This window comes from Nyctereutes procyonoides, unplaced genomic scaffold (assembly GCF_905146905.1).
Source record: "Nyctereutes procyonoides isolate TBG_1078 unplaced genomic scaffold, NYPRO_anot_genome, whole genome shotgun sequence".
NCBI lineage: Eukaryota > Metazoa > Chordata > Mammalia > Carnivora > Canidae > Nyctereutes > Nyctereutes procyonoides.
In genome coordinates this window covers 56779483-56802009 of record NW_026575043.1, presented here as the reverse complement: position 1 = coordinate 56802009, position 22527 = coordinate 56779483, and the positions used below count along the sequence as shown (strand labels likewise).

The 22527-nt window shown below is 43.7% G+C and overlaps 1 protein-coding gene across 1 annotated transcript in view; it reads right to left on the bottom strand.

The window, feature by feature from the left end:
• CFAP251 (cilia and flagella associated protein 251) overlaps positions 1-22527 on the bottom strand; it is a 65902-nt gene that overhangs the window by 12551 nt on the left and 30824 nt on the right. Inside the window, exons 15-20 of the mRNA XM_055323371.1 lie at positions 21630-21803; positions 20205-20389; positions 14665-14779; positions 13674-13837; positions 9252-9342; positions 8898-9041 (exon numbers count right to left, since the gene is read on the bottom strand). Coding sequence (XP_055179346.1) covers positions 8898-9041; positions 9252-9342; positions 13674-13837; positions 14665-14779; positions 20205-20389; positions 21630-21803 — 873 coding nt within the window. The remainder of the gene's footprint in view (positions 1-8897; positions 9042-9251; positions 9343-13673; positions 13838-14664; positions 14780-20204; positions 20390-21629; positions 21804-22527) is intronic.

The following is a 22527-nucleotide window of genomic DNA, read 5'->3' as shown; positions in this document are numbered from 1 at the left end:
CCTGCTTATGTATGCTATCAGATAAATAAATAAATAAAATCTTAAAAAAATAAATAAAAAGTTAAGTCATTGTTTATTCTTCTCTAAATACACTTAAACAACACTAAAGTTCCTGAATATACCAAATACTTTAGGGGTACTATTAATTACTTTGAGATCAAATAATAACGTCAGAGATTCTATTTTTCTTGTTGTCTTTGCACCAGATATGACCAAAGGCCGTCATTCATTCATTCATTCATTCATTCACTCATCTGACCAACATTTGCTGTGTCCATTATGTGAGCATTTGCCAGGCATGTACCTCTCTGCTTACATTTATAGAACTAAGCAGTTATACTACTATTAATTCACTGCAAAAGCCTTTCAGGATTAAACAATGAATGCTCTGCAAGCTAAATAGAAACGTAGGCACAAGTAACCAGGGAACACATGATACACCAAAGTCCTAGAGGAAAAGGAAATTATGAAGATAGAAGATGAAACTTTTGTGCTATGTGAACTCAGCTGTAGAAAATTGTGACACCTAAGTTTTGGTTCTTTCTATAACATTATAAACTGTGCAAATCTTTTTTTTTAAGACGTTATTTATTTGAGAGAGAGAGTGAGAGAGCACAAGCAGGATGGAGAGGGAGAAGCAAGCTCCCTGCTCAGGGAACCTGATGTGGGGCTCCATTCCAGAACCCTGGGATCATGACCTGAGCTGAATGCAGATGCTTAACCGACTGAGCCACCCAGGCGCCCCGACCATGCAAATCTTTCATTTAAAAAAATGAAGATTTGTAAGAGTAGCCCTCCCTGACCACACTTTGGCTGTGTTATGCCTAAGTACAGAGCTCTGCAAAGGATGGGAGTGGTTAGGAATTCTTCAGGGAGGGTTATATTTTTGTATAATTTGGCTTCAATTTACCACACTGACTAGATTCAAATCCCCTAGGCAGTTAAAATGACATAAGAAAAATATAAATAATGTATAAATAATAATGCTCTCCTGGGTGGGGGCCTGAGGGAGGCAGTGGTTTGAATCTCCATAACTGAGTCTTTTTGTAACCAAGTACTGAAGTACTCTATTAGCTCTGAGTACTTCTACATGCAATTTCTTGGGGGCGGGGGAACAGCTGCATCTTAATAGGAAATGTTTCATTAACCACGACAAAGCCTGGATTTAGAAATTTCAAAGCCCTGAAAACATTTTTATTGAAATCCCTATAAATCTTATGCGAACACAAGAGACCAAAAAAGTTTTTCCTGCGCAGCTTCAGATAGAAACTGACTCATCAACTCGCACAGTTTGCACACTGATATGGCCACATCTGGATCAGGGGCCTTCAGAAAACATCTCCAAAGATGGTGTGTATTTTTTTTTAAGATTTTATTTATTTATTCATGAGAGACAGAGACAGAGACAGAGAGAGAGAGAGAGAGAGAGAGAGAGAGGCAGAGACACAGGCAGAGGGAGAAGAAGGCTCCATGCAAGGAGCCTGACGAGGGACTCAATCCCGGGTCTCCAGGATCAGGCCCTGGGCTGAAGGTGGCACTAAACCACTGAGCCACCCGGGCTGCCCTGGTGTGTATTTTTTTGGGTGGATTAGAAAACCTGTTGAAACAAAACAAAACAAAACAAAACAAACCCTGTTGGCGGGGACACCTGGGTGGCTCAGCAGTTGAGTTGAGCATTTGCCTTTGGCTCAGGGTGTGGTCCCAGGCCCGGGGAACTGGGTATCGAGTCCTGCATTGGGCTCCTGTGAGGAACCTGCTTCTCCCTCTGCCTATGTCTCTGCCTCTCTCTGTGTGTGTTTCTCGTGAATAAATAAATAAAATCTTTTAAAAAAACAACAAAAACAACTCTGGAGGCCAAGAGATTTATGGAGACCTTCAAGCAGAGCACTGAAACTCTCCTTTTTAACAGTGAGGATAGATGTACAAGTCAGGCAGTGAAAACCTTCCAATCACCATTTTAATTTCTTATTGTTTGTAACTAATGCTCAGGGTCACTTTATAACATTTGCCACAGACTAACTTTTTTTTTTTTTCTGGGTACATTTTACTCATCAACCTAGAGAGGTTGTGAGGTTTTACTGTTTTGCTAATGACTGGGTAACTGGGGATGGCTCCAGTGCTTGCACATGCTTGCAAAGGAGGCAGGAAAAGACTGATCACTCTGTGCCCTCCATACGGCAGATAGTGATGGTCACAGAGGGTAAAAACCCTGAATTCCTCTGCCAGCCAAGCAGGGCTACAGAGGAGGACACGTTTATATCAGCTCAGGGCTGAAAATCAAGAATCCTGAGGGTGGGGCTCCTGGCTGGCTGTGGGTAAAGCACATGACTCTGATCTCTGGGTTGTGAGTTCAAGCCCTGCATTGGGTATAGAGGAAAGAAAAAGAGAAAAGAAAAGAAAAAAGAAAAGAAAAGAAAAGAAAAGAAAAGGGAAAGGGAAAGGGACGAAATCTCTTAAAAAAAAAAAAACAAAAACCCTGGGCACCTAGGTGGCTCAGTGGTTGAGCATCTGTCTTTGGCTCAGGGCATGATCCTGGGGTCCTGGGATGGAGTCCTACATTGGGTTCCCTGCAGGCAGTGTGTTTCTCCCTCTGCCTATGTCTTTGCCTCTCTCTGTGCGTCTCTCGTGAATAAATAAAATCTTTAAAAACAAAACAAACAAACAAAAAACAAACCATGAATGAGAAGACTGCCATCAGTTTGATGACTTTCAGTCATTTATGCAAAGTGCCTTTACCAGTGAGTCAAGGAAAGAATGAACTGGTTTTAGAAAGGAAATTGTGAACAAAGAACTACACAGTCAGAGGAAAGTTCGCCTGAAGGCCTTTTACAATTACACGTCCACAGATGAGGACATGATGATAAAGACAATGATACTGGATGACATTTTCCAAACATTTAACATGTGCCACATCATGTACTAAATAGATGGTCATTTAATCTTCATCCCTCCAGGAGGTGAGTGCTACTACTACTCCCGTTTTACAGAAGAGGAAAGAGAGACTTGAAGAGGCCCAGGAACTCAACCAAATCGCATGGCTGGCCAGTCGTTCCAGGCCAGGTCCAGCCCAGAGCCCCCTGACCTGAGTATACAACAGTTTATTACATTATTTTCTCTGCTTTTGCCCATGTTTGGAATTTTCCAAAATAAAAAGTGAAAAATAAGTAAAAGAGGGGGGTCGTCCCATCAAGCTCTTAAAACAGAACATGCCGTTTTGACAGAAAATAGTCAGGTGAGAAGAGAAGCTGGTAAGCACCTATTCCATGGGTGGGGCATGCCTTGGACCCCCAGCCTCCAGCCTCATCTCACAGATAGGGGTCACAGGAAAGCAGGCTCTATTTAAAACGACTTGGGAACAGCTTGGCCAGCCAGGTCTGGTCCCTGCACTTCCTACCAACACAGCCTTCCCCCTCCTCAGTCTGGGAGTACTAGGCGTTCAGCCAGCCTGTCACCCAAGAAGGTGGGGATTAACCTCAGATCAATGTGTGACTTAAAAAAAAAGAAAGGAGAGGATGAACCAAATAAAATAAAGATGACAAATGCAGTGGAAGCAAAACTCGGGTGAGATGTTGAAGGCAGTATTTCCAAAGTGAAAGGAGAAAGAGGTTTCACAATCAGTCTATCTGGGGAATGTTGTCCTGCATGTATCCACCTCGCCTCCAGACTCCCAATGTCCAGTAACCTAAGGCCTCAGGATCATTTTCCAATGCAGAATTCTATGTGGAGCCCACTTGTGCTGCCCCCTAGCCCTCATGGTCGAGGTGGCTGACTCTGATCCCAGCTGGGGGAGCCTGGGAGCATCCAGGCCTGGCCAACCGAGGACAGGGGTAGTGACCGGGACTCTGAAGTTGTGCCCAATGAACCTGGATCCCGGGACCCACTGAGAAGGAAGGCGACAGGGAGAAAAGTGAGGCCTGGGGAGAGGCAGAGATGCTTCCTGGCAGCAGTGTGAGGGCCCTGATTAGGTCACACTGAGCATTACCTTTACCCTCGAGACTGTGAACATATAACTAGTTTGCAATAGGTTTCTGTAACCTGTAACCAAAGGGGAATCTTGACTAATAATCCTATTTCGCTTTGTCTAGTGCTCCTTCCTTGAGCATGAGTGGCCCTGATAAACACCCATGGAGCCAATGTCCCAAGGCAGGAGTTTACAGGCCAGGGCAAGGGGAAAATGTGGATACCTAGGCCCCATACTTGGAGATTCTGATTGGCTCAATACAGGATGGGCCCAGGAATCTGTCCATTTACTAAGTGCTCCAGGTGCTTGTGATTTGCCAGTTTGGGAGCCAGCTTGGGAGCTGGCAGTTCTAAGGAACGTGCTTTGGAAACAGCTCTCAGGAACACTTTTATGTGAGTTGCACAAACTTTCTCCATTGTCGGTTCCATTTCTGGGCATGTACTTTTACAAAATGTACCTTGGTCAAAAGACCTTTTGAGGAGCTCAGAATACCCACTGTGATGAAGGGGCACATTCAAGTCTCTGCATGGGTCTATGGGCTCTCAGAGCTCATTTTTCCAGATGCTATTTGGAGAATAAAAGTCACCTTCCAGTCATACCCGGAGTACACAAAAACAGGTGGTTCTAGGTGGGCCTGGAGGAATAACTGGGACCACAGCTCACATCCCTAAAATGCACCCAGGGCACCACGTCTTAGCTGGCAGGCTGCGTAATGCTACGTTTTTGGAAAGCTGCTTGGCAGCCTTGAAGTTCCCCTTCTCTGACCCAGTAATTCTATTTCTAGGACTTGGAGACTGGAAAATAATCAGAGGAGCATGCAAAAACTATACACAGGAGATGCTCATCACAGCCATGTTCCTGACAGCCAAACACTTCAGACAACCTATGTGTCTGTCAGCTGGAGACTGGTTCAACTAAGTACACAGCCTGTAAAAATCATGTTGCCTGCATCAAGCCAAAAAGCTTCTGCACAGCAAAAGGGAATTAGCAACATGACCAGGTGACCTATGGAATGAGAGAAAATATCTGCAAACCATACATTTGATAAGGGGTTACTATTACTATCTAAAATATATAGGGAACTCATACAACCCAATACCAAAAACAAACAAACAAAACCCAATTTAAAAATGGGCCAAAGGCCTGAATAAGCATCTTTCCAAAAAAGATATTCAAATGTGAAAAGGTGCTCAACATTACTCATCAGAGAAATGCAAGTCAAGGCATAATGAGCTATCACCTCACGCCTGTTAGAATGGCTTTCATCAAAGACAAAAGGTACATGCTGACAAGGATGTGGAGAAAAGGGGACTCTTATGCACTGTTGGTGGGAGTAAATACATAAAATGTGATTTATGTATATATAATAGAATATTATTCAACCATAAAAAAGAAAGAAATCCTGCCACTTGCCACAACATGGATGAAAACTTGAGGGCATTATGCTGAATGAAGTTAAATCAGACAGAGTCATACATGTGTCATGTATGTGGAATCTTTAAAAACCCCAAATTCATAGGAACAGAAAACAGATAGTGGTTGCCAGGGTACAAACTTCCAGTTATAAGATGAAAAAGTCCTGGGGAAAAAAAAAAAAAGAAAAAGTCCTGGGGAATGTAATATCCAGCATGGTGGTAACTATAGTTAACAATACTGCATTATATATTTGAAAGTTGCTAGAAGGCAGATTTTATTTATTTATTTTATTTATTTATTTTTTACTGAGACGGGGTTTTTATTTTTATTTATTTATTTTGTATATTCTGTTATTGTAGTTCAATTTGTCAACATATAGCATAACACCCAGTGCTCATCCCGTCAAGTGCCCCCCATCAGTGCCTGTCACCCAATCACCCCATTCCCCCACCCACCTCCCTTTCTCCTACCCCTTGTTCATTTCCCAGAGTTAGGTGTCTCTCATGTTGTGTCACCCTCACTGATATTTCCCACTCATTTTCTCTCCTTTCCCCTTTATTCTCTTTCACTATTTTTATATTTCCCAAATGAATGAGACCATATAATGTTTGTCCTTCTCCGACTGACTTACTTCACTCAGCATAATACCCTCCAGTTCCATCCACGTTGAAGCAAATGGTGGGTATTTGTCGTTTCTAATGGCTGAGTAATATTCCATTGTATACATATACCATAGCTTCTTTATCCATTCATCTAGAAAGCAGATTTTAAAAGTTCTAATGAAGAGCCAAATGTCCATCAATAGAGGAATGGATAAAGAAGATGTGGTGTATATACACAATGGAATACCACTCGGCCATCAGAAAGAATGAAATCTTGCCATTTGCAATGACATGGATGGAGCTACAGGCTATTATGCTAAGTGAAATAAGCGAGTCAGAGAAAGACAAATACCATATGATCTCACTTATACGTGGAATTTAAGAAACAAAACAGATGAACATATGGGAAGGATAAAAAGAGAGAGAGGAAGAGGGAAACAAACCATAAGACTCTTAACAATAAAGAACAAACTGAAAAAATAAAAATAATAAAAATAATTAAAAAAAGAACAAACTGCGGGTTGGGTTGATGGAGGGAGGTGGGTACGGGTTGGACTAGATGGAGAATGGGCATTAAGGAGAACACCTGATGTAATGAGCACTGGATGTTGTATGTAAGTGATGAATAACTGAATTCTACTACCAAAACCAATATTTTATATATATATATATATTAACCAACTACAATGTAAATAAAAATTTGAAAAAAGAATAAATAAATAAATAAAAGTTCTCACCACACAAAAAAATTGTAACTATGTGAGGGGATGGATATGTCAACTAACTTTATTGTGGTAATCATTTTGTAATAATACATATATAAAATCACTACACTGTATCCCTTAAACTATATAAGGTTATATGTCAATTATATCTCAATAAAGCCAGGGGAAAAAGTACATTGCATTATTACCACCGTGCTCACAAAATAATAGTTACTGAGAATGCTGATATAAATATATACATATATATACATATACATGCACAAATCCATACACTTATGCATGCATATGCATACATATACTCTGTAAACTGTTGATATACATGGATGTATACACATATATGCCATGTAATGCCAATTCCTTATTTTAAAATATCGACGTATCTATATCCATATATAAAACAATAGAAGGAAGTCCACCAAAATGTTAACAATGATTATCTCTAAGTAATTTCTAGTTTTTCTTTATAGTTCTATTTTCTAAATCAGAGAAAGTTATAAAATTAAGACATGTCCTTTAAAAATCATGTTTTCAGGGGCATCTGGGTGGCTCAGTTGGTTTAGGATCTGCCTTTGGCTCAGTCATGATCCTGGGGTCCTGGGATGGAGCCCCATATCGGGTGCCCTACTCAGTGCAGAGTTTACTTCTCCCTGTACTCCTCCCTCCCACTCATGCTGTCTTATGCTCTGCTCTCTCTCTCTCTCTCTCAAATAAATAAATAAATAAATCTGGAGCACCTGAGTGGTTCAGTTGGTTAAGTATCTGCCTTTGGCTTAGGTCATGATCCTGGGGTCCTGGGACTGAGCCCACATTGGGCTCCCTGCTCAGTGGGGAGCCTTTTTCTTCCTCTCTCTCTGCTTGATGTTCCCCCTGCTTGTGCTCTCTATGTCAAATAAATAAATAAATAATTTTAATAAATAAATAATCTTTTAAAAAATCATGTTTTCAGATTATTATTAATAAATTAAAATGCTTCTGGTGTAACATCAAATGGAAATAAAGAATAAAAACATATTCAACATGGTACTAATTAGTTTTTTAAATTTTATATATATATAAAATATGTATACAAAAAATTCTTTAAAGATTTTATTTATTTATTCATGAGAGACACAGAGAGAGAGAATGAGAGGCAGAGACACAGGCAGTGAGAGAAGCAGGCTCCATGCAGGGAGCCTGATGTGGGACTTGATCCCAGGTCTCCAGGATCACACCCTGGGCTGAAGGTAGGTGCTAAACTGCTGAGCCACCCAGGGATCCCATATGTATACCTAATTTTATGTGGATCTATACATCAAGGAAAATACTAAAAACTGTTAGGCCTGTGTAGCAGGATTATAAGTAACTGTATTCTTCATGTCACTTGTGTACCTTTTCCAAACTTTCTACAATAAAATTGTGTTAACATCTTGAGTCTGAGGGCACCTGGGTGGCTCAGTGGTTGAGTGTTTGCCTTTGGCTCAGGTTGTGATCCTAGGGTCCTGGGATCAAGTCCCTCACTGGGCTCTCCTTGCAGGTGCCTGCTTCTCTCTCTGCCTATGCCTTTGCCTCTCTCTCTGTGTCTCTCATGAATAAATAAATAAAATCTTAAAAAAAAAAAAACAACATTTCAAGTCTGAAGGAAAACCCGGTTGATTGCAATTGTAAACCATGGTCCCTAGGAAGACCATCTTCCCTGGAGTGCTCTGGTCCCTAGGAGCCCCTTCTAGCTTCTATGTTTTGTGTGGTCATGAGAACTAACTACAGTACGGCTTCTTCTGAGCCCTACAGCCCAGGATGAGCACCTTCCAGCAGCGCCCCATTCACACAGGCCAGAGGAACAGCAAGAATCTCAACAGCATTGATAATCATTTCAATAACGACTCACTGAGCTCACTCACTGAGCTTTCCCTATGTGCCCAGCCCCACACTCTGTGCTTTGCAAGCATCACCTCCTTGAGCAAAGCAAGGACCAGTCTAATTTCAAAACCCAAACTCTTACCAGTGGTCAGGCTGTGCTAAGGAAGAAGACTTTAAGGAATATCTTTGTGGTAAGTCTGTTTCTGAGGAGCGCATCTGGTATGCCCAGAACCTTCTTTCCAATCCTTTTATGTAAGAATAATGTTAAATTTTTACTTTGGCTTATACTTATTGTTCCCAGAGGTCATTTTCATAAATAACATATCCCACTGCTCTTCTTGTTTTTCTTCTACTTACCTTTTCTTCCGATGGGTAAAAGCCAATTGCTCTCATGACAAAAGGAAGCTCTGACAGGCAAATGTGTTCCGACACCTTTCTGGTCTCCATTGTATCAATACCTTGACTACGGAGCTGAGAATAGTAAAAATAGTCTTCCAGCTCCTACGTGGAAATAAAATGGAAACACAACACACATTTTGGCTAAAGTCTAAAATATCCATTAGGACTCCAAGGACATTTTCTAGAAAGTACATTTTGAGCTCAGTGGAGAAAAGAGCTTTAGAAAAAAGTGAGAAGGTTCACCCTCAGGCACATTTGTTTTACAAACCTAAATAGATGTTACCAGGAAGTGTTTACTCTGAGGACAATTACCCTGTAGAATTTTCCTTCCCTGCCACCAGCCACCAGACCATAGAATGGGGTCAAGTCTTCACCCCCAAGAGAAACTGCTGCCTCCAGGGCACTAGAACAATAATAGAAACATCACTGTTAGAAGGCGCTCAGCCGTAAGTGCAGGTCAGCCAGCATCTGCCTGGCACCACAGACCTCTGTAGGGTATTACGGCACCCACACAATTAGGGTCTCTATAAACCAGTTAGAAAAATCTCCAAAATGAAGCTGAAAATGAAAAATTCAATTTCCATGTGGAATCTGGTGGTATAGGGCACCTGCCTTAATGAAGGGATACACACTCACTGATGACAGGGCAGGAGCTTCACAATTTGTCTGCAGTGTTTGGGGAGCACAGCTCTCCAGGGGGAGGGAAGGAGGGCTCCTGTGTGCTGAAATCACAGGCCTCCCCAGCGAAGCAGCTTCACTCGTAACGTGAGATCTGCATATGACCGGAGCCAAAAACCAGGATAAGAGCAGGTACGCTGCCAACACTAATTGCTTCCATAAAAACTCGGGAGGCCACAAGGGACCCATGCCAGTCAGATAAAAATAACCCTCTGCTCTCTAACATGGGGTCAGGCTTCCTAAAAATAGGCACTGTAAATGGTAAGAAAACCTACTTTTTTATATGAGACTGACTTTGCCCCATAGAAACACAAATAACACGAAATCATCGGTAATAATCCACTAACTGGATTTCTGCTAATCTGGCCATTAGTTTATTTGTGGGGTTATTAAAACACATGTCAGTATAGACCACAGTGGGGAAGTGGTTAAGTATCCAGAACCTGGAGTCAAAGGGACATGCTTGTGAGTCTTGGCTCTGCCACTTGCAAGCAGTGTGATCACCGGCAAGGAACAACCTCCCTGGGTTCCAGTTTCCTCATCTGCAGAATGGGAGTAGTTAATTATAGGTTTGCCTCACAGGGCTGTTATGGAAATGGAGTGAAGCCATATAAAGGGTTTGACCCGAAGACCTCTGTTCTCCCCTGGGGCAAGTGTTAAGGTGTGCTGTTGAATCAGATAGACCCGGATGTAAATCTCAGCTCCACCACTTACTCCAGTGCTTGAGAGGATCATTAAACACCTGGGAGCTAGCTTCTAGACATATGGGAATATTGTGTGGGGATACCAGCAGTCCCTGACTCACAGGGTGGCTATGAGAATGAAATCAGACAATGCATGGAAAGCGGTCAGCACAGGGCCTGGCCCAGAGAAGGCTCAGGATGAGGCAGTTAGGCAGTTTCCTTTCTGTTGGACTTCATATCAATATACACCTATACCTCTCTTCAAAGAGTCAGCCACAAAATTGTCTTGGCCCTCTTGTCAGGGCCTTGCATAAGCCAGCTCCGTTAGGGTCTGGGAAGCTAGTGTGTTCTCCAGGTGGGCTGGAGGCCCTTCTCCAGGAGGGCCCACGCTTTACCCAGCTCTCAGCTCTGATATTAGCCATAAGGCAGGTGTCTAGTTCAGAGGACTCCCTCTCTGTGGCCTCCAGGCCTTGCCCAGGCCCAGTCCCAGCAGGCTCTGTGGGAGGCTACTTTTAGCCATGCAGCTCTGGAACAAGGCTAGGTAAAGGCCAAAAGTGATACAGAGGAGCCTGTCACCACCAGGAGTGCCTGGGAAAGGCTCATAAGAACTCTGGATGCTCTGGGAACAGCTCTCTGGTGGTCAGGACTGTACTACATCTCCTGCTTCCTAGCCACTGTCAACCGACCTGAGAGAGCCGAAGGGACAGTTCTGGGGTTGTCGACCAGAGCTGAGGAAAGAGATCTTCTCTCTCTGTGGTAAGAGCTCCAGTTTGTGAAATCTGAGGACTGTCAGTGGTCATGTTCACACTGAGAACCGAACCTTTGTACAGAGAATGAAGCCAATAGCAGAGCCGGGCAGAGAGCGAATGCCAAGGGCACGGAGTGTACACCGTCTCTGCTCTTCCTGCAGTGTGGTTACCTGAGATGCCCCGTTGTGCTAAAGCGGGGTTTCTAATGCTTACAGCAAAAAGAGTGGGGTCATTAGGGCACAAAGGAGAAGTACATTTATTGAAAACCTATTGTGTGCCAAGATATCCATACAGTGCTTCCGGGAAATGAGCTCAATCAGGAGAAGCATCGAGTACTGACTGTAACACAGAGTAAGTGCTTAGCAAGTGCTTCCTAGGGGCTGGAGGCAGTGGGGAGGAACAGCAATGGTGGTAATCTTTACTCTCAAAACAGTGATGATATTCCTACTTAACAGACGGAGAAACTGAGACTCAGAAGTTAAGGGACTAGCCTGAAGTCATACAATAGGCAGGCAGGAAATGTAGTATTTGAACTTGGGTCTTATCTGCTCTCGTCTGAGCATGGTGGCAGGACTACAGGTGGCTGTGAGACTGAGCATCTGAAAGTAATGGGGGAGGGGCACCTGAGTGGCTCAGTGGTTGAGTGTCTGCCTTTGGCTCAGATCATGATCCCAGGGTCCTGGGATCAATTCCAGCATCGGGCTCCCCATAGGGAGCCCACTTCTCCCTCTACCTATGTCTCTGCGTCTCTCTCTGTGTCTCTAATGAATACATAATCTCTTTTAAAAAAGAAAGTAATGGGGGATTTAAAAACAGGAGAAGAGGGGCATACCAGCCAAGATGGGGTAAAGGCTGAGTGTAAGTGGAATGAACCCTAGGACAAGATGCAAGGGAGGGAGGGGCGTGCCAGGGAGAAAGTCAATGTGCTGCAGCGAGCATACCTGGGCCCAGAAGTACATGGATGAAAATCCTGGGAACATGAGAGAACTCAGCATCTTAATTTCACCCTGCGACACGCCATAGGTAGACCAGCAGGGAGTTTTGTTTGTTTACTTGTTTAGGGTTGTTACATTTCTTTCCATTACTGAAGCACTGAACACGAGAAGCAGCAATGAAGTGCTAATTAGTTTATAATGATCCTTTGTCCCCACAACAGATTAAATTGAAATTCTTAGAAGCCTGGACTCTGGCCAGGCACAGGAAAGCCACTGGAAAGCAGGTACCTTTTTTTTTTTTTCCTTTAATCTCTACCATAATTATCGAGAAGAGGACAAAAATCAAAAGGAGATTTTGTCCTGTCACCAGGGTGTTGCCTGTTCCTGCTGTTCCAGGTAATAGACAGGCTGTCAAGGAATCAAGCAGCTCATTCTGGGTGCACAATTGGGAAGTGCTTTTCAATGTGAGAGCTCACCTCCAGTTTCTAAAGTCCCAAATTCCCAAGATCTGCTCTCTGAGCTGAAGGCAGAGGTGAAGGTCAGAGTTGTAACTGCAGCCTGAAACCAGTGTGGATCCAAAGCAGATTTACCTGGCTGTTTTTGCTCATATTCTGGTTAAGAGAAGAAGCTTCCGTGTCTGCTGTAAGAGAGATGTGCACTTGGCACATGAATTAAAGGATTCTTTAAGAAGGAAGGTGCCTTTAAGCTGTCTGTGCCCAGCTCTTGAACATGACTCTGCCTGAAAGGCAGGGGCTGGGAGAAGGGCTCAGGGATGGCAACCGGCTCTGCCCTGTGGCAACTCACTGAATTCCAGTAGATGAGAGAATTGCTGTAGCACTTGCCCCCTTTCCTAGTAAAGCTCTTTAATAAGAGAATATGAGAGAAAATAGTTCATGTACAGAGCCCCTAGCTCTGTGCTATTCAATCTTTACAAGGATCCTCTAAGAGTCCCCATTTTTATCCTCCTTTCCCCCATTTCACAGACAAGGATTCTGAATATCAGAGATGTTAAGAAACATGCCCGAGGACTCACAGTCAGCAGAAAGTAGGCCCCACAGTCAAACCCATGCCTCTTTGACCTCAAAGTCTGAGGATTTCCCAACGCTCGACCCTGGACCTCTCCAGCCTTACCCAAAGCAGAGGGTCTCACAGCTCAGGGCTGTGGGTCAGAAAAGCAGACTGGAAACCATGTTTCATATAATACTCTTATGCTTGCTGTTACCCATGCTTCAGAGATTTGGGCAAGCTCTTTCTAGCTGGTGTGAATTTGCAGATGACAGAGCAGGAAGTATTTCAGGGGCCTCGCGAGAACGAGGTGGAATCACACTGCCTTCACTGCAAATTCCATCAGTCCCTGAAGCAGAATAACCTTTCGTCCGGGGACGCCTGGGTGGCTCAGTGGTTGAGCATCTACCTTCAGCTCAGGGCGTGATCCTGGGGTCCTGGATAGAGTCCTGCATCAGGCTTCTGGCGGAAAGCCTGCTTCTCCCTCTGCCTATGTCTCTGCCTCTCTCTCTGTGTCTCTCATGAATAAATAAATAGTCTTAAAAAAAATAACCTTTCATCCGCACATGAACATAGACATGTCACAGGGAGCAACCTGAAGGCCAGGCCTGCTGTTGTTGGTTAAAAAAAGAGGGTCTGCACTTGACCTTCTGTGCAGGGCTGAGCTTCTCACTCATCACATACCTTACATTGACTTCCCACTGCACCACCGACCGATCCTGTCCTCCAGCCGTGAAGGCATAGCAGCCGTCGTAGGAAAGGGCCATTCCTGCCACCCCACTTGGGTGGCATACGATAGCAGATGTTTTATGTGGATTGCCATCAACTGGTAAGATCTGAAGTCCAACCTGGAGGGGAACATGTAATTGGGAATTCAGAGTCAGAAAACTGGGCCCCGGGTTAGGGCCTGGCATGTTTACATGTTTCCTGGAAACACCTGTGCATCTGGAACTACCTGTGTGTGTGAGAGATCCATTTCACATGGCCTGGGCTTCACAGACACTGACCCCTGTGGGGTGGGCCCCGAAGAGAGAGATGCCAAGTTCTGGTAGAGACACAGGAAGTAAGCTTTCACCTGTCTTTACAGTCAGACATCCAAGGTTTTCCAGAATAATTTGGAATCCTATGATTTTATGCTTTTCAATATTATTATTGAAAGATTATTAACTGTAGAATGAAGTGTAACTAGTTGCATGTCTTTATAAGATTTTTCCATGTAGGGGCGCTGGGGTGGGTCAGTCAGTTAAGCATTTGCCTTTGGCCAGCCAGAGTCCTGGGATTGAGCCCCACATGGGGTTGTGGGGGGTGTCTCTGCTCAGCAGGGAGTCTGCTTCTCCCTCTGCCCCTCACCCTGCTCACATGCTCTCTCTCTCTTTCAAATAAATAAATAAATTTTTTTAAAAAAGATTTTTCCATATAAATAAATCAGAAGAAAAAAAATCCTTTGCTGTCTTCATGGGAGTACGAAAAAAAATCAGTAACTCTACTCCGAAATGCTTCCTAAGACCCAATTTTTACTCATTTATGGCAATTTTCAGTATCACTATTCACGGGGACAGAAGTAGCTAGGCTTGGCTATGACACCCAGCATCCTTGAGTCTTATCTTACTTGGAGCTGACTGCTACTCAAAACACACAGAGTCATCTCACAGAGGCAGAGAGCAAAGGCTGATACCTTGTCTCTGTTAATAAACACCACGTAGCGTTTCTGCAGTTCCAAAGTGGTTTTCACTGGAAGGATTTGTATCTGCTCAATTGGAGAACCAAACACTGGCCCAAGAAGCGTCTTTCTGCAGGAGGAAAAAAAGAAACACTTTTTTAATTATTATTCCACAAATCTGAAGCAGGTTTCATGACTAGCTACCTTTCATAATACCATGCACATGTTGCATTCCCAATTTCCTGTCCTGTCACTCAGGTAGGAACCTCTCTCTCAACCTCTGCTAACAGCTGCCATAAATAAGGGGCAACAGCTCCAAACAGTAAATGCTCCAGGGAAAGTCTGATTGTGAAGAATGCTTTTCGTGGTGGAGGCTTTGACTTTCCTCCTCGACAGCTGAGTAAAGAGAACATTATGCCTCAAGAATGTGTACAGGAACAAGGGACAAAAAAACGTGAGGAAGTGACATGCATTGGCAGGACGTAGGAAAACACCCCTTTCCCGGCAGCAGGTCAAGAGAGCGGAATGAGGTGCCATCCATGGCTCCAGACACCTGACATTCAGGTCCAAGTGCAACACACAGACTTTCAAAACACTGTCCTGTCCAGGAAGCAAATGGTCGTGAATCATACCCCAGCAATAGTCAGACTTCTTTAATCTGATCCAAGGTGAGGTTATGGGACATTACCCTAAGCCCAGAGCAATACCTTCCCTAAAGCTAGCAAAACAGGAGCTTCAGGACAGAAGGCAGGGAGACATGGCTAGGGGCAGACTCTGGTTTGAAACCCAGCTTGGACCCTTAAAGAGGGGCAAGGCTGCAGTGAATGTGGAACTGCCACACACTGCTGGTGGCAACGTGAGCCTGTGGCACTGCTTTGGGAAATAGTCTGGTGGCTTCTTAAATGGTTAAACAGAGTTACTGTGTGACCTGGCTATTCCACGATGAGGTCTCTGCACAGAAACCTACACACAGGTGTTCACAACAGCCCCAAACAGAGATGTCATAAATGTCTGACAAACGGGTGAATGGATAAAGAGGGTATGTCTCTACAATGGACTATGACCTGGCCATAAAAAAGGAATGAAAAACTGACACACACTAGACCTAGGGACTAACTCTGAAGACATCCTGCTGAGTGAAAGAAGTCAGACACAAAAAGTCACATATCCTATGATTCCACTTACATGAAATATCCAGAACAGACAAATCCACAGAGATAGAACAGAGCTGGGTGGTTGCCAAGGGTGGGGCAGGAGTGGGGGGAAGGGGAGTGACTGACAATGGGTTTGGGGGGGTTGTTTGAGGTGATGGAAATATTCTTGAATCAGGTAGTGGTGATGGTTGCACAACTTGGTGAATATAGTAAAAACCATGGGAATGTGGTAAATTTATGATATGTAAATTATATCTTAATTTACATTATAAAACAGAAAAAGCCACCCCCCCAAAAAAAGTCAAAATAGTCTGCCTACCCCAGGAGACCGTGGGAAACATTAGGTAGGCTAATAAACAGCACACAGAACCATTTCTGGCACATAGTAGGAGCCATGTAACTGTCACCTAGCATTGTTAAACATGTATCCAACAATTTCATAAAGCTATTATCTTTTGTTTCTCATTCAACAAGTAGTACATATTCATTGTGAACAATTTCACACATGTAGACATGCATAAGATAGATAACCTACCTAGATCCCCACATTGCTGCACCCTTTATCCCCAGATAATTGTGGGTAACAGTTTGGTGTCTAGGACTCGAGAATTTCTTTTGTATATTCTAATCTAGATAATTATAATTTTAGGTGAAAATTAGATAAATTAGGGCACCTGGTGCCTCAGTCAGTTAAGCGTCTGCCTTTCTTTGACTCAGGTCATGATCCTGGGGTCCTGGGATCAAGTCCTGCATTGTGTTCCCTGCTCAGCAGGGAGTCTGCTTCTCTCTCTCCCTCTGGCCCTCTTCCGATCCTGCTCACTCTCTCGTTCTCTCTCTCAAACAAAATCTTTTAAAAATTAGATAAATTATAGAAATGTAATTTTATATGAAAATATATTATGTCTTAGAGATATTCCCACGTTACACACAGGAGCTTACTTTTTCTTTTCTAAAAGCAGCATCATGTTTCAGTGTAGTACCAAGCCATCATTTAACTAATCCCCTATTAATGGACATCTGGCTTGTTTCCATTTTTGAAAATATTTTTGAGCAAGACATCCTTTTACTTACGTCTTGGCATACTGTGTGAGGACGTCTGTGGGCTACATTCCTAGACGTCAGAGGACATGATCCAATTTAGCAGGGAGGAGCAAATTGCTCTCCCAAAAGGGACTCCCCAGTCTCCATGTCCCCCTAGCAGTGAGAGTACCTGCCCACTTATACCTTTGCCAGCACTGTGCCATGTCAATCATTTTTATTTTGCTAATCTGACTCGTGAAAGATGATGTCTTGTTTTCATTTGCATCTCTGATACAGTAGTGAACATCTGCTCATAGGTTTATTGGCTTTTTCCTGTGAGCTATCTTTTCAAGTCTAAATATTTTAAGTGCTTTTTTTAAAATTATTTATTTATTTATTTATTTATGATAGTCACACAGAGAGAGAGAGAGAGAGAGAGAGGCAGAGACACAGGCAGAGGGAGAAGCAGGCTCCATGCACCGGGAGCCCGACGTGGGATTCGATCCCGGGTCTCCAGGATCGCGCCCTGGGCCAAAGGCAGGCGCTAAACCGCTGCGCCACCCAGGGATCCCCTTTTAAGTGCATTTTAAAATTGTTTTGGATTTATCATGAAAATGCCATTCCTTCCCAGCTAAGCTACAGTTATGAGGCTTTGTTATTCCTACAACTTAAAAGATGCTTTATGCAAAGGAGCTTTACTTGGGAGTGATGGAGATGTTCTGGAACTAGATACAGGTGTTGATTGCTTAACATTGTTAATGCATTAAATGCCACTGATCTGTTGACTTTAAAATTAGTGTTTTTTAAAAAGATTTTAGTTATTTATTTGAGAGAGAGAGAGTGCATGGGTGGAGAGGCAGAGGGACAGGGAGAAAGCAAGCAGCCTCCTTACTGAGTGCAGAGAGCCCCTTGCATGACTCGATCCCACAATCTCAAAATCAAGAGTCAGATACCTAACCAACAGAACCACCCAGGTTTTTCTAAAATGATTAGTTTTTATGTTATCAAATTTCACTTTGATAAATTATTATTTTAAGATTTTATTTATTTATTCATGAGAGACACACACAGAGAGAGAGGCACAAACACAGGCAGAGGGAGAAGCAGGCTTCGTGCAGGGAGCCCGATATGGGAACTCGATCCCGGGTCTCCAGGATCACACCCTGGGCCGAAGGCGGTGTTAAACCGCTGAGCCACCCGGGCTGCCCCGATAAATTATTTTTTTAAAGACACTTTATGAAAAAAAAAAACTTTTAATGAAAATAAAAAGATGCCTTATGCTAATTTCCAATTGTCAGTGGCAGAAGCTCTAAACTGTGTGGCTCGAAGTCCCTGCTTAGTAACTGTTAGCAGGAATTTAGAGCCTGGGTGGGCCCTCCATCCCCAATGTAGGATGAACTCAGATTTACTCAAGACTTGGATATGGAAATATACCATGTCCAAAAAGTTTGTGCCCATTAAAGATGATGTACGAAGATTCTGAGATCTTCCTAAAATTTCTTTTCTACCCATTTCTTTCAAATGCCTCCTTCCCAGTGTCTTAATATTTTTTTTAAAAATTGTGCTGGATTTCTCTCCTGTTCCTGCCACGTGACATTGCATTTCATAGTCATTTTTCCTTGTACCCTTCTGGGAACAAATGTTTTTAAAAAGAAGATGATGACCATCTTGGGTGATCCTGGCCTCTGAGGATCTATCTTCCTGAGAGACATTTCCAAACGCTGATCATTCTTAAGCATGGGGCCAGCTGCCATTGGCTTCTTACTTCCTTCTCTCAGGTGAGGTCACTAATGCATTCTCACCTCCGTTTCTCCAGCCTCAGTACCTTCGAGGCAGCCAAACCACAGGCAGAATGGGGATGCGCTCTAGGGCTGACTGACCCCATAGCCAGGGCTGCACCAAGGTCCAGCGGTGTCACGTGGAGAACAGAGTCAGGACTAGGCTCAAGGGTTAAGTGCCACCTTATCCTGAGCAGCAAGTTCTGTCACCTCTCTGAGCCTCAGTGGGACACTACTTGGGGGTGGGGGTGGGGTTGTTGAAGATGAATGCAGAGCCCTGGTGCAGGAATGGTGCACCCTAATCTGTATCTATCATGGGGAGCAAACCATGGGGGCCGCAGGCCTAGCAGCACAAGGGCCAACCATAGACACAGACCTATTTCAGGATGGAGGAGCTGCTGCTCTGAGAGGCTGAGCTTTGGGTGCCCTGGGCTTGGTCCTTTGGTGTGCCTCCACATGCTTTTCCCCTCTAGAATTTTCTCTTCTCTCATAGCTTTATTATTCTTTTTTTAGATTTTATTTATTTGTTCATGAGAGACACAGGAGACACACAGAGAGAAGCAGAGACATAGGTAGAGGGAGAAGCAGGCTCCCCACAGGGAGCCCAATGCAGGGCTCGATCCCAGGACCCTGGGATCACACCCTGAGCCCAGGCAGATGCTCAACCACTGAGCCACCTAAGTGCTCCTCTCTCATGGCTTTAAAACACCGTGTGCTCCTGGCCTCAAATGTGGACCTCCAGCCCAGCCTCTCCCGCGAACTCTACTCCCCTACCAAGATGCAAATTCCATGGCGTCAGGTACATCGCTGTTTTCATCCCTACCTTCAGCACCTCGGACAGAACCTGGCTCAGGTAGGGACTGGGTAAATACTTGGTGAGTGAACACATGAATGCCATCAGGTAAACTTAAAACTCCTTTAGGAACCAAAAATAAGGGAAATTGCACACGTAGGGGCACCTGGTTGGCGGTTGAGTTTGAGCCCCACAATGGGTATGGAGATTACTTTAAAAAATAATCCTTTTTTAAAAACTGCATGATTGGTAGTCTTCAAGTGAAAATATATTTTTGGCACACCTAGGTTGCTCAGTGGTGAGTGTCTACCTTTGGCTCAGGTCATGATCTGGGGTCCTGGGATCAAGTCCCACATCAGGCTCCCCACAGGGGAGCCTCCCTCTCCCTCTGCTTATGTTTCTGCCTCTCTCTGTATGTCTCTCATGAATAAATAAAATCTTTTTTAAAAAAGAAAGAAAAAAATATTTTTTTATTCATAGGGAAAGACAGGAGAGTTTATAAAGTATCAGTAACTTTCCAGGTTCCTTCACTGAGCCTCAGGCACTAAGCTCTGGGTTCCTCATCTCCATGCAATGTTGGGCTCAGAAGCAAGGGCTCTGGATTTGCATCCTGCCTCTGGCAACTTCCCAGCCATGTGACCCTGGGGGAGAATTACTCAACTTTTCTGTGCCTTGGTTTCCTCCTCTGCATAGTGAGTGATAGCAAAGGTAGCCAAGCTGCTCGCAGGTCTGTAAGTTGGGACTTAAAATAAACAAGGAGTGGAGAAAGTGATTTATGCATCACATCAGCAGGAAGCTCCTCTTGCTTACCTGCACATTTTTGTGATAGAATTAAAAAGTTTCACTTTGTAGCCACTGTTGCAAACGAGCAGGAAGAGTTCCTTGGTGAGTGGTGGGTACCAGACCATACAGGTGGGATAGTTGCCCTGGTCGGTTCGGTGAATGTCCAAGACTTCCAGGTTGTCTTTGCGGCTCCTAAGAAGATTATACTCAATCTGCAGAGGAGCCCAGATAGACACACATGAGGACTGAGCCAAATGAAGTCAGCCAATAATCCTATTCTGGGAGAGACAGCATTGGTCCTCCTAAGACTTGCTTAGACCCTCAATCCTAATGAGCTGCCATTATGGAGCATTCCTTCTGAGCAAAGACAATGAGCTAAGTGCTCTAAAAACATGATGCCGCTTAATACTCATGCCTGCCCTGCCAAGTCATACTGTTGTATGACAGATTAGAAACCAGATGTTCAGAGAGGTTTCTAATTTACAGATTAGAAAACAGATGTTCAGAGAGGTTCAGTGGCTTGCCCAAGGCCACAGAGCTAAGAAGTAGTAGGGTGAGAATTCAAATTAAGGTTCAACGGAGTCCAAAACCTGAACTTTCACAGTTATATTATACTCTTTCCCTTATCATTATCTTGGGAACTCTTTGAGGATATGAACTAATTCATATATAAATCTCAGCACTTGACAGTCATAAATTAGCAGCTTGCTGAATTTCACCCATATGTATGTTTGGCAGCCAGACCATAATGAATGGATGGATGGCCGGCCATTGTAAAGGAGAGAAGGGGATGGAAGAAAGGGAGGGAGCAAGAAAGGAAGTTAAGATGGATAGATACAGATCTTTTTTGCTTCATGACGGGGTTACATTCCAATAAACCCATTTTAAGTTTAAAATATCATTAAGTCAAAAATGTATTTAATACACCTAACCTACGGAACACGATAGCCTAACTGGCCCACACTAAATGTGCTCAGAATACTGACATGAGCCTACAGTTGGACAAAATCATCTACCACGAAGCCTATTTTATAACAAAATGCTGACTATGCTGTGTAATTTATTGAACTCTGGACTGAAAGTGACAAACAGAATGGCTGTGTGGGTGCAGGTGGCAGTCAGTGTACTGGTGATCGACCCTCATGGTGGTGTGGCTAACAAGGAGCTGTGACTGCTGCCCAGCATCATGGGAAAGGAAGGGACCACAGATCACGAGCCAGGGACAAGACCCAAATTCAAAATTCCAAGTACAGTTTCTACTGAAAGGAATATTACGTTTGCACATCCTTGAGACCAAGTGTCAATGCAAGGAGGTTTATGCTACCTCATTGTACATTTGTTTATGTCAACAAGCACACAGACCACGGGCCCAGTTCTATGCCAGACACCAGGGACACAAGAATGAAACACATGCACCCCAGTGGCAAAGTAAATGGACACTGAACAGCTCACCAAGAGCCTATCTTTCCCAAGGCTTAACAGTCTCGGCTCATTGCTGTCCAGTTGAACCCCAAACAGGAGACTGCAGATGCTTTTGCGATGAGATCGAAGCCTTGCCAGGTATTCCCAGACCCGGTGTCCATTTTTTACTATCACCTTGTAAACGGCCACAGTGAAACGCACATCCTAAATCAAAGCAAAAGAGCAGAAGTTATTTCTTTTTAAGTTTTGTAACTTAAAAATCATCACCATAGTTTTTCATATTAATGTTGCTTTTAGAATATTTTATCCAGAAAGAAATTTTAGTCTATCCAAGCAAATAATAACACTAATTTTACAGATGAGAAAATTAGTTAAAAGTAAATAATCCACAAAGGTAATGGTGGGTGGGTAGAAAGCCTCTACCTGACACTGGTGGCCTTACTCTTCTTTCTTGTCCCTACTTCATTCTGTGTGGAAAACTGAAACCCTGACTCTTTGACCTTTGTCCTTGCAGTGACACAAAATGAAAAAGGTATGAGTTCTAAAGAGCATCATGGCTGAGAGTGAACCTGGTAGGAGAGTGTGCAAGATCAGCCTGAAGGGAAGGCGACACCTAAGTCAGCAGTTGCAGGGGCATGGAGGTTTGGAGCATACAGACCAGGGCAGGAGGGGAGGGACCAGACAGGGGTGGGGGAGCAGAAGGGATGAGGAAGCAGTGGATCTTCCCTCTCACCGAACACCAAGGCAAGATGAGCACACTGCAGACCAGGAAAGCTGGCTGGAAAGGAGAGGTTAAAGGTCTCAGAAAATCTTTGCTGAGCTTAAGAGCCCTAGTCATGGAGGTAAGGAACAGAATCCAAAACACCAGGGTGAAGACTGTGCTTTGAGATAAATGAGAATATCATCTTGTTAAAAATCAAAGGGAAAG